This window comes from Dermacentor andersoni, chromosome 2, assembly GCF_023375885.2.
Source record: "Dermacentor andersoni chromosome 2, qqDerAnde1_hic_scaffold, whole genome shotgun sequence".
Classification (NCBI taxonomy): Eukaryota; Metazoa; Arthropoda; class Arachnida; order Ixodida; family Ixodidae; genus Dermacentor; species Dermacentor andersoni.
The window spans coordinates 13,022,676-13,034,977 of record NC_092815.1 but is presented as its reverse complement, the minus strand read 5'-3'; the positions used below and the strand labels follow the sequence as shown (position 1 = coordinate 13,034,977).

Genomic DNA, 12,302 nt, shown 5'->3' with positions numbered 1-12,302 from the left:
CCACCAGAAAGTGGCACCAAAACCCACGACCTTTGGTGGGAGAAAATAATAGGAAGTGACGAGGCGTTCGAATGCGAATGTCAGGTAATTTAATTAATGTCCCGTGCGCGCAGGCTTTCGCCTTCATGCTCTTTAGCGTATGCTAAAGAGACTGTCAACTTTTTCTTTATCTCTATCTCCCTGACTGCCTCCTGTTCTCCGATTTCTTTTCCTTCGGCACGCTTTACCCCACCCACATTTTTCTTCACCCCTCCTGGGATGGTTCCCTATAGAAGCCGATTCTTGATTTTCGTTCGTACCGATACACCAGAGTTTTTAAGTTGCCTTGCTGACTTGCGGTTTTCACGACACGATACGGTCCTTTATATAAAAAGCCAGTGTCTGATAGTTCCTTTCTAACAAGAACAAAGCTTCCTACCTCCAGCGCTGGTAACGTGTTTTGTTTGGTATCAACGCTTCTTTTCATTCTTTCACGGTAATTCGCTTGGTTGTATTCTGCTCTTGTTTCTGTAAGCTGTACCATCTTGTCGACTCCCAAGGATACATCAGCTGGTAAGTTGGTTTTCCAGTTGCAACAGAGAGTGGTGTACATCCTAGATCTGTAGTGTTCGATCGGTTGTGATGAGACACGCCTGATGTATTGCTTCAGGTTGTTCATTCCGCCAATCCATTAGCAGCTGGATGGTACGGCGCGGTGAATCTGTGTTACCCGACGCCGCTGTGCCCATCCCAGAGGCTGGGCCGTTATCGGATATCTAAACTTTCAAGTTGTCAAACATTTTGCGGTTGCGTAATGAGATCACACTGTTGATGTCCTCTCTTCCTGGTTTCGCTGCTACCATCCTTGTGCACTCGTCCACGAAAACAAAGAACGTTTGCGTTTTATTCACATCTTCGGACTTCCTACGCAGCTCGGAGAAGTTTAAGTGGACAACTTCGAATCGCGTCCCTGAATGTCTCGGCAATGTCATTTATTCGGCGGGTTGTTTGAACTTCACCTTATTCAGTTTACATTCGTGACATGATCGTACATACATCTTCGCGTCTCGTTTCATGTGAGGCGATGTAAATCGCTTCGGAAGCTTCATGTAGGTTCTCCAAAACCCATCATCCCCACCTGAATGGGGCTATTGTGATAGAGATCCAAGATTTTAGACAAAAGGGTGGGAGGCACTGCAACTTCTCCTGTCGATGAGGGCTGTAGTGCATCAGTTCCTTCCCAAACTATGGCGGCGTTTATTGCTTCTTGGTGAACTGAAATAGGCGTGACCACCAACCTTGACGTAGCATCAGTGTATCTCATGGAAGCCCCAGGGCGATGACTGACTTCAAAGTCAAACTGTTGAAGCTCGGTCACTCAGCATTCGATCTTTTTTTAAGTGCCGCCAACTTCAAAAAGTGTGTCAGTGCTACATGATCAGTATAGAACTTGAATTTTGCTCCTTCTAAGTCGGAGCGGAAGTACTCAAGGACTTTTAGGACAGTGAGAGCTTCTTTCTCACTTGTTGTGTAGTTTGATTCCGTCTTGGTCAAAGTGTAACTGTAGTAACCCACCATTCAAAGCTGTTGATGAGTTGCCCGGGTGGAGTCTCGTTCATACAGAACCCCTTCCATGTCGTAATGCTACGCATGTGTATTTAGTGCAAATGAAAGCGAAAAGTCGGGAAGACGAAGTACATGGTCAGAAGAAATTATGTGTACCAGCTCTTCGTACGCGCAATCGCATTCTTCTGTCTATCGAAACGCTACATCCTTTTGCGTCAAAATTGTTAAGCACCGTGTCTTCATAGCATAGTCTCGAATAAACGCTTTGCAATGGCCGGGCAGTCCCAAAAACACGCGAATCAAATGGACATCAGATGGCTTCACAAGCTTAGCCATGCGCGTCACGGACTCTTTTTTCGTATTCTTGGTGGTACGATCTTATACTCGACGAAAAAAGTGACTTCGTTTTCGAAGAACTGGCTTTTTCTTTTTAAGCTAACCTTTAGCATGGCTTAGGACAAGACCGTGAGAACATGCGCAAGGTGTTCTTCATGTTGCTGCTCACTGTTATAGTATACAACGATACCGTCTACATATAAATTGCAGAAACGACCAATAAAAGGGCTCAGAACTGTATTCATCATCTTCTGAAACTAGGTGGGCGAGTTTTGCAACCAAATGTATTCATCATCTTCTGAAACTAGGTGGGCGAGTTTTGCAACCAAATGAAAGATGATTATTTTCATAAATGCCAGATGGTGTCACAAAGGCGGTGTATTGCTTGGTTTCTTCTTGAAGTGGCATTTGCCAGAAGCCTTTACAAAGACCTATCCTGGAAAACCAGGCGCATCTGCCTGTTTCGTCAATGATGCAGTCTATTCGAGGCATCGGAAATGGGATCAGATGTACCTGGTTGTTGATCGCTCTATATAGTCAGTGCGCAGTTTGAGGCTACCGTCTTCTTTTGGGGCGATGGTGATTGGCGACGCAAACAGCGATACAGATGGGTAGGTGATACCAGCAGGTAACATCTTTTGAAGATCTTCTTTTAGCCATATCTTTTTTCCTCTCGATAAGTTGTATGACTTTTTCCGGACTATAGGGGTGTCGTTTAATTTAAAGGGGACTTCAAACTTGGTGGTACCAGGAGGATAGCCTCCCGGGCAGAACAATTCCGCATAGAGTCTCTGAATACAGTCTCCATTCCTCGGCCTGCGAATTCGGTTTGCATCAGCCCCGGTTCCGAATTATCTTCATTGGGGCTTACATACACGGTTTCAGCCCGATTAATACTTAGCCTCAACAATTTCATGCCCGGGAAAGAGAGAAGGAAGTCGTATTCGATGCCTTCTATAACTGAGGCAAGAACTTCCGCGTACTACGACTAATATTTTAGCCTTAAGCTTATGCATTCGAGGTGCTCCTTTTCAAGACCGTCATAAGCTCGCACAAAAACTGACCTGACTGAAAATGTGCTCTGCATTTGCTCTACTTCTCTTGAGTATTGATATTGAAGCTGCACGGTCGACAAGAGCTCGCAGGTTCTGTCCGTTCACTTCAAGTTGTATGTGAAGTAAAGTTGAAATCAATAAGATGGTATAGTTTCGCTTCGGTTGAACACACTGAGTATTTGGTGTCATCTGTTTCTGTTTGAACGTTTTCGATGACAGCAAGAAGTCACCGGGTCCTGATTGGGCCGCATGTAGTCTAATATTTCCACTATCTTTAAGTTGTGGCACCCTTCCATCCGAGTTGCTGGAATGAGAATCTGACTGTGTCTGAAGATCTGGCCACGTCTTGCAGCTCCTCTCAGACCAGTAGTGAAGGAATGCTTGTAGCAGCTCTAGTAGTGCTTCTAGAGTTTCCAGACCTTTTATTTGTGCATGCCGTTGTAAATATCTTGGGAGACTGCGAATTACGAGCGCTAAGACTGACCCTAATGGCAACTGTGTTTCTGCTAGTCGAAGCAGTGGTTGCTTTTCAAGAAAGTAGTCAAGCCGGGAACCAGACTTAAATCGGTAAAACAGCGCCTGGTCCCATCGCTGCACTTAATTTTTTCGGAATGTTGACAGAAAGCTCTGTTTCCACAGGCACCAAGGTTCGTAAGCAAGCGAACAACTCATGCCACTTTTTCGGTACACCACAGAGAAATTGTCGCACGTTTAGGACTCGGTTTTGGTCAGACAGACAGTCAATGTATTTCGCTGCGACATCGTAAAAAGTGATCCATACTTCTGGGTTATCAGAAGACACGTCAAAAATTTCTGGCGGTAAAATTTCAGCTGGGTGATTTGCCTTGTGGCGTAAGCAGACAGGAGAGTTTCCGTCATGGCATTCTGTCGCAAAAATTGTTGTTTCATCGCTATGGCCTGAAGAATTGTTGATCGCTGCACGACCGAGCGATCGTTCGAGTTCCAGCTGGTTAAAGAGGGTGACCAGAATAGTCACCTTCGCCGAACCTCGTTCAAAAAGCTTCTTTGGCGACACAGCAGCTCGATCCAGAACCGCATCCGGGAGCCCACCCGTTGCTGTGTTCACTAAGAGGTTGACCAGAGAATAATCCTGGACTTGGTAGCCTTTAATTACCACTCGGCCGTTGTACCTCTTCAGGAAAAAAGTCACCCACATCCTCGTTCGCACATCGGCTGTGCCAATATTTATTTATTTATTTATTTATTTATTTATTTATTTATTTATTTATTTATTTATTCATTTATTTATTTATTTATTTATTCAAAAATACCCTCAAAGGCCCTCATTACTAGGGTATTACAGGGGGGGGGGGGGCGATCACAGGTACTGGTCACAGTTTGTACATCATACTAAAAGCAAGAGAGTGTAATAAAAGTAATAATAGAGTGAAACATAGGTAATATATACCATAATTAAGTCACAATTATTACAGAGAAAAACATTAGTACATATTAGGAGAACATAAGGCAACTGCAATGAAAAGCAAACAGCAACAAACATCGAAAACATTGTAAATGTACCAAAAAAAATAATAATAGTAAAATTAGTTGACAAGTCGTGAGCGAATTAAATCTTGAAACTTAGTCAAGTCAGGTTCCGTGGCAATGTCTGATGGTAAGGCGTTCCATTCAGTTATTGTGCGGGGTAAGAACGAATATGCATAATGTGATGACTGGCAGTTAATGCGTTTGACTTTGTATGGATGGTCACGGCGTGGAAAGATAACTGGTGGTGACTCAAAGAAATTATCATGAATTGGTGGATGGTGATAAAGCTTATGGAAAAGTGATAGGCGACAAATTTTACGGCGAAGTGCTAAGTTGTCCAACTCAGCTTTATTCTTTAACGAGGTGACGCCGGTATAACGTGAATAATCTGAAAAAAAAAATCGCGCAGCACGGTTATGCAAGGCTTCGATGTTACTTATTATTTAAGTTTGTTCGGAATCCCAGATGGCAGATGCGTATTCTAGTTTAGTAAGCCTGGGCATCGGCGGCCAGGCGGCTAGCGCAGAGGCTGGAGTCGCGCGCTGGCTCCGAGACAACTGGAAGCAGACACGGCGTCACATCGTGACGCTGAGCCAGTGAAGGCGGAGCTTAGGCCCGATCCCTCGGCCAACAAGTAAAGGAGAAAAAGCACGGCTAAGGAGGAGGATAACTTGTAATCGTCCATAGTTCTCTCAATATGAGATGCCTCACTTGGATTGTGGTACAAATGTTTTAATGTGGCTGTACCCTACGCGCCTACAGAATTTGTCCTAACCATTTCAGGGATCCTTCAAGAGGGGACGAGAAGTTGCAGTCATAGTATGGTTGCCAAAGTGGCGAGTACTTTAGAAGACAGCAGATTCCCATAAAAAGTAAAGGAACGGAGTAAGGTGTATTGGTAGTCACGTACTATACGCCAACTGGTCTGCATAAACGCGAGACCGAATTTGACGTAGAGCGGCGGCTTCTCTAAAGGCTAAACCCCATGAGAGCGATTTTGTGTGCGACAGCGACGGCTTCGAGCGACGGATCGGGCCGTCGCGTGAACAGATGGATTGGTCTTGCCGCGCGATCGCTCGGTTCTGCAAATCTAGAATTCGTCGCTCATCGCCCAGAAGTGCTATGAGCGACTAGCATATAAGCGCGAAGCCGGAACTGGATGTACATAACTCAAGTACTTCCGATTGTCGTACGGAACGAGCAAACGATTGAATTTTTATACGTGCAAGGATAAGAACCTACTGGAAGACTTTCATAAATATATTATGCTGCTTTTTACAGTAAAACCCATCAACTTAAGCTAATAAAGCACGCGTCACGCCAGTTTCGGCGCCTATATTGCTGCCCTCATATCGGCAACACTGGGAGTCATCTCGAAGTCATCGCTCGTATGAGGTGCGACTTGTAGGCGACGAGCGAACGAGACAGCCATCGCCATCGCGTCGCTGTCGCGCGCAAGATCGCTTGCATGGGGTTCATACTTAAGAGGCGCACTGCCGCAAGCCCAGAAGCAGAGAAAACGTCGTGCTCGTTGCGCAAGCCTGCCGCAGCGCCATTCCTCGAACCTGTCGGTTTAGCGCCGCCGGTATACAAAAGATATTTCAGACGGTCGATGCAAAAAAAGTAGGAGCATGCTTAGTGTTTGTAAGCGGTATTACATTGTTCGTGGATAGCGCGCTGTCATCTGGATGGAACTGCTCCAACGAGCGCACATTTTCACTCCGAGTCTCTCTCCCGAGGGAAGAACTCCTGCGCTAAAGATCCGCTTCTATTGAATTAAACTGTCGATAAATGAAAGCCTTCGTGATGGCAGCCGATTCGTACATTGGCAGACGGCGAAGGGAGCAAAGAACGGAAGGTATTGCTTTGCAGTGACGAGATCTTATGGGCTAAAGCAACGGGTGCTCGAGTATGTACATGCAAGCTACGTGCTTCGTATACGCCTTCTTTTATTGCCTCGTCTAAGTAAAGAGAAATAGAAGCCCGCTGAGCGCTGACGTGTCCAAGTGATGCTGAGTGCACAGCGCCAACCCTGGACGCTCAATGACTCATCGATCTCAACAGGGACGCTGAGGGAAGCGGATTAACAATCTCGAAGCTGCAGCCTCTCGAAAGTGGCGTGATATATGCACTATTGCGCCCAAAACTGTAAATCTCAAGTTGACGTTAAGGATAAAACGTTACTTAAGCTGTCCTAGTAAATTACCCTTATGCAATGCGAGAAAAAAAAAAAAGAAAAGCCGCTCTTACCACGACAGAAGGCACGGCAAGTGAGAAAAGAGGCGAAAGACTGTAGGCGACGCGAACCTGAAATTTGACGGCGTCTGCGCCGAGTGAGTTCACATATGTAGCGGTAAAATTCGGCTAAATTAAATTCCAAAAAGAGCCAGGGACTGAAGTCAGGAGGTTTCAATAATTGTCGCTGCACTGGAACAGCCTAAATGCGAAAAAGAGAGATGCTTTAAGTCCGCGACGTCAGACTGGCCTATGCACCGGCACCGGGGTTTTGCGGCGAAATGTGAAAATTGTAACTTTGACATTAATTTCCTCTTGTATTAATCAACCCATTATCTCGAAATAAACGAAAATAAAGTTCTTCAAGAATACTTTGTTAGCCTAAACATATTGTCTCTTTAAATGGCAACCCGTGCCCGCGGCTTGCATAATTCTAGTTATATATCAGCAATACCGGCCCAGCACCCTTATAAAAAAATGTCGAACGCAGTTTTAAAAACTTACGGACATTCCCGAAACACTTGCTGTCACAGCCAGGTGTGAGAGAGATGGCGAGATAGCATTTTTTGGAATTGTGTGTCGACCCATGCTATCTTGCAAGTGTCTCTGATGATTCGTCAGACAACACGCAAATAACACAAACAAATCATTAATGTCGCGCACGTTTATTGGCTTCCGAGGAACTGTGAACGTCAAGTCGGATGTAATAGACAAGCAGCTAATTGATAATTGCTTTGTAAGGTAAATAATACTCTTGCATTCCGGCCCGTCGGCACGCGGCGTCTGCAAACGGGAGAATCGATCCAGCGACGTAAGGTTTTACAATGGCTAATGTATCCACCCTGACTCTCGGTTTTGGACGTAATCATCAAGGATGGTTCCCAACACATTACCGCCCGTCGTGATTGGGGTGCCTTTTTGCCAGTTACATAAATAAGGCGCCTAAGAACGCGCAACGATCGCTGATAGGCTAAAAGAATCGACGGATGACCGCGACCTCGACCCTGGCGTCGCACTATAAAGTGAAGACGGCCACCATCCCGACGGCGACAAACACCGCGGCCTCCTTCGCATAGACTCGCGTCTAGAACATCGTTGTCCCGCCGAGCTTGCAAGGGCAAGCAAGCAGCCTGTGCCGCCTCCGGACGGGCGACATCAATTATTTCCAGCCAGCGGCTCCCCTAGATTTGCATCCGGGCCAAGCCCGCACTTTTGCTGCAAGCGCGCCGACTCCTCGGCGTATCGTCTCCTACGCACGAATGCAGCGAAGGTTAATAAAGCGTGCGAGCGAGCGCTGTTTCACGAGCCGAGCGCCTCCCTCCGCGTGCCCTGAGCACGTCGCGCGGGCGTACAACAACGCCCACCGCGTTCTTCTGACAGGACTGGGACGCGCGCGCAGTGAAGGAAAAAGGGAGCGTGGGGGCCAAGCTGTCTGAATGCGCTTAATTTTGGGGCGGTGATTGCCTTCCTCATTCAAGGGACGCGAGCAACTTTCGTGCGGCATGCGAGACTGCTGTGGTGGTGGCCCGCTGTTCACTTAAGCTACGGCGTTGTAATTTGTTCTTGAGAGCGGAGAGAGGTGCGGATAATGCTTGCTTTGTTTATCGGCGCCACAGAAGGAGAAAGCGTGACACGGCCTGTGTGCGAAAAAGCATGTTTTGAAGTACGCCAGATAACGTTCGGTTTATTGTTCCCAGTGCGGTGAAGACGCGTACGTCCGCGCTTACGCTAACGAAGGCTTTACTGGGAGATAGTTTCAAAATGCTAACGGCGCTCTTATCTCTCTACTGAGAGCCCCGACAGCTGACCAGCTACCTTCCAGGAATTTTGGTTAGTGGTAAGTCGTATGCATTATCGCATTAGGCGAGAGGAATAAGAAAGACTCGGTATGCAATAAAAGAAAAAAAGAAAACAAGATGGTAAACAGGCCTGCGCCGAGACACCCTTTCGCAGAGAGAAAGCTAAGAAGATTTTAACTCCTTTTTGATTTTATAGCTTTCCTAACTTCTTGGCCATATTCTTCATTGCCAAGCAATATAGACAGCATAGGCTTTTTGTCATGACGTGTACACAGAACACTGCATGATCGAACCTGGTTTCAGCTCACGAAGGAAAATGGGAGTTGGCGCAGCGACCTAAACAAGAACACGTGGGCGATGTTCACGAAGTTAAACTACGATTCGACAAAATTGCACATGTAGCTAAGGCTTGGCAGGCGGCGGTTCGTATAGTCTCCCAACCAAAACGTTGACGCATATGAAAACGAGCAGACGAAAGATAGAAGGGAATGCCTATCGAGGATCACCATCATGCGTCACTCACTCTTCGGCGTTGGCGCGCTTGGCTGATCGGATTCCGATGCTCTTCCTCGTGGAGCAGCCGCCTGGCTTGCCCTGAACCCTCCACTTCATCATCTTGGAAGTCGACGCACAACCATGCTCGCCACAGAAGCAGACGACAACACTGTCGATGAGAACGCCGCGCCACGGGAGGACGGAAAGGAACCTATCCGGCAGCGCTGCTTCTCCTGTGCAGTAGTGTAGCGGCACCAACAAAAGCCAAGTCGCACGCACCGCAGGGCATCCAGAATGCGTGGAGCACACACAGACCGCTTTCTCCGGCAACCGCTGCCACCATGCACCCACCGGCGGCCACTGCCGCACAAGAATGCCGAGCGGCCGGCGGGCGCTCAAAAAACGCACGCGGGATTCCGGCGTTCCTCCTCCGCGCGCTGTTGAGAAGCGCTTCCTCTCACCTTTTCGCCAAAACAGGGAGAGCGGAGCGTCACGTGACCCTTCTCACCGCGCCTTCATTGGGCGGAGAGAACGAGAGAACTGGTTGCAGAAGGTACGGGCCCGCTCCGGTGCTCTCTCTAGAATGAAAATAAACACACACGCTTTACGCTCGCAGAGGTACAGCAGCGGCTCAGTTGTGATGGGAGAGCAGCGTGCGTGCCGGTTGCCGACTTAAGTGCCCGCTTTTTGACGGAACACTGTGAGCGGTTCTTTGTGCGGGTCCGTGCCTCGTATCCTCTCTCTTTCACGACTTGTTTGATCACTGGGCTTGAGGCAGCCCGTCTAAGCCTCCCCCCCCCCCCCCTCTCACACTCATCATCATCATCATCATCATCAGCCTGGTTACGCCCACTGCAGGGCAAAGGCCTCTCCCATACTTCTCCAACAACCCCGGTCATGTACTAATTGCGGCCATGCCGTCCCTGCAAACTTCTTAATCTCATCCGCCCACCTAACTTTCTGCCGCCCCCTGCTACGCTTCCCTTCCCTTCCCGTCGCAACTTCCCCGTCTTTTCATGGCATTTCGCTCTCCCCGTTTGAATCACCTCGTCGGTTTATGATTACGCCTTTCGAATCTATACAGCCTGCGCCGAGTCTTCGTCTAAGATTTCATTTTCTCTCCTCCCTCTGCCTAGTTGTCGAACTCGAAACCACTCTGCCTGCAAAGGCGTGTCTGGGTACAGCGCGTTTATGCGTATCCCGTTTCTTCTTGAGCAAGCGCAGGGCTCATCGCTCTAAGAGCCCGACACCTACGTTAAAGGAAAGTCAGTTATGTATTACAAAACGAAATAGACAATACCATGAACATGGCCAAGACGGCAAATAGTAACATAGTGTGGGTACAGGCCATTGGCGATTCACGACTTGGGAGGTTACCGCAAAGAACACACGAGACTTCAAGAAAGGGACAACACGAGGCGTACTGACAGCTGATGATTTAATGAAACGAATGCCGATCTTATATAGATCAGACCCACGTGCGCACCCGAAAAGCAACGTAAAAACCAATAGAAACACAGAGCAACCTTCAACAAGGGTGCGAAACAAATGCTAAGATAGATTTCCGTAGCGCTACTGCTAGGGATGCTCTCCTTTGTTATCAAAGACTGAGATTATTGGCAGAAAAAATGGCCAACTGGAAAGAGAGATTGTAGAGGCAGTGGTCATGCGACGCTTTAGGCATGGTGACTGCGGTTAGCTCGCCGTCAGTTACTGTTTCTCAGAAAGAACTTGTTTCTTTCTATGTGACACACACGTGTTCAGTGCTTCAGCAGTCTTCAGCGTTTATGTTAGCATTTGTATCGCACCCCTGTTGAAGGTCGCTCTGTGTTTTCATTGGTCTTTACGTTTCTTATCCGGCGCACATGTGTGTCTGATCTATATGAGCTCAGTGTTCGTGTCATTAAATCATCAGTTGTGTGAGTACCGCCTCATGTTATCCCTTTCTTCAAGTCTCGCGTTTTCTTTGCGGTACGATCCTTTGCGCTAACTTTTGCACAACCCTTGTACACAACGTAAGAAATTCACCTAAGACATAAAGTGACAAAAAGAATTTGTGCACTATTAATTATCTCATGGGTGCCGTTTACAGAACCGCGATATCTGTTCTTGATGCAGAGCTATTAATTTGTAAACTTCGTGCTTCTATGTTTCTTTCGAACTTCCGAATTTTAGAAAATTCCTTTAACAAAATTCAGGCTCTAAATCAAAATACGCTTCCAACGGTCACTAGAATTTAACTTTCTGTCTCAAATGCAACAAATTTTATTAAAATCGGTCCAGGGTTAATCTCAGAACAGCGTTTCTGCGTTTTACATGTATTTGAATAGGCTGCGTTGGAGTTGAGCCCGAGCTAAAGCTTCCTGTTCAAACGCCTCCGCGTCTGTCAGGGACCGAGCCCAGACCTCCGCTCTATAACAAACTGCATTAATAAATTGCGTAACCTTGACTATGTCGTAAAAAAATGTCAATGCAAACACTCGACAAAACCTGTGCTTAAGACAAAAATCGCCTCAGATATGCAAGGTTATCAATCACTGCACCGAAATCATTGCCATCAGGGAATGTCATTTCTTAAGCGATTACACATGATTAATACAGCGCTACAGGCCAGTCTTGATTGCCCAACCGTATGCCGTCAATTGTTATACATGAGTTTTAGTTATTCAACCCTTCACTGGTGTATGCTGCGGCTAGGCAGATGGGAAGCCACGGGCACGCAAACCAGAACAGAGAAATAATTGCAGGACCGGGGAAACTGTGTATATATATATATATATATATATATATATATATATATATATATATATATATATATATATATATATATATATATATATATATATATATATATATATATATATATATGACAGAAAGAGAAGCGTTCAGATCGTAAAGCACTCGATTATAGAGGTGGAGCGGCTTGTGCAAGGCAGGTACGACGTTATCACAACTGGCGTGCTGAAATATGATCCAATGACTAGCTTGTTTGCATTGTCAAGTAAAATAAATATCCAGAGTAGTGCACGGGCATTTTTTACTTTGCGACATTTCTACTGCAACGACTACACGCACGAAGAATAAAATTATATTGCTACGTGTTACTCCAAGATGATGATGTCGACCCTTAGATTTAGTGGGATGACCTATGGTCCTGCACGAGCCGCAGCTTTTTCCGAGTTAACCACACTCCTCACAACTCCTCCCATTTTGGCCCACTTCGACCCATCAGCCCAGACCCAAGTCCGCACTGACGCGAGTAGTTACGGAATAAGCGCTGTCCTGGGCCCAGCATCAACCTGGAGTGAACTGCGTCATCGCTTATGCC

At 46.7% G+C, this 12,302-nt stretch overlaps 1 protein-coding gene across 1 annotated transcript in view; it reads right to left on the bottom strand.

Moving 5' to 3' along the window:
- LOC126542978 (uncharacterized) overlaps positions 1-9,364 on the bottom strand; it is a 107,002-nt gene extending 97,638 nt beyond the window's left edge. Inside the window, exon 1 of the mRNA XM_050190109.2 lies at positions 9,003-9,364. Within this exon, the coding sequence (XP_050046066.1) occupies positions 9,003-9,094 (92 nt within the window). The 5' untranslated portion in view covers positions 9,095-9,364. The remainder of the gene's footprint in view (positions 1-9,002) is intronic.
- Positions 9,365-12,302: the final 2,938 nt, after the last annotated feature.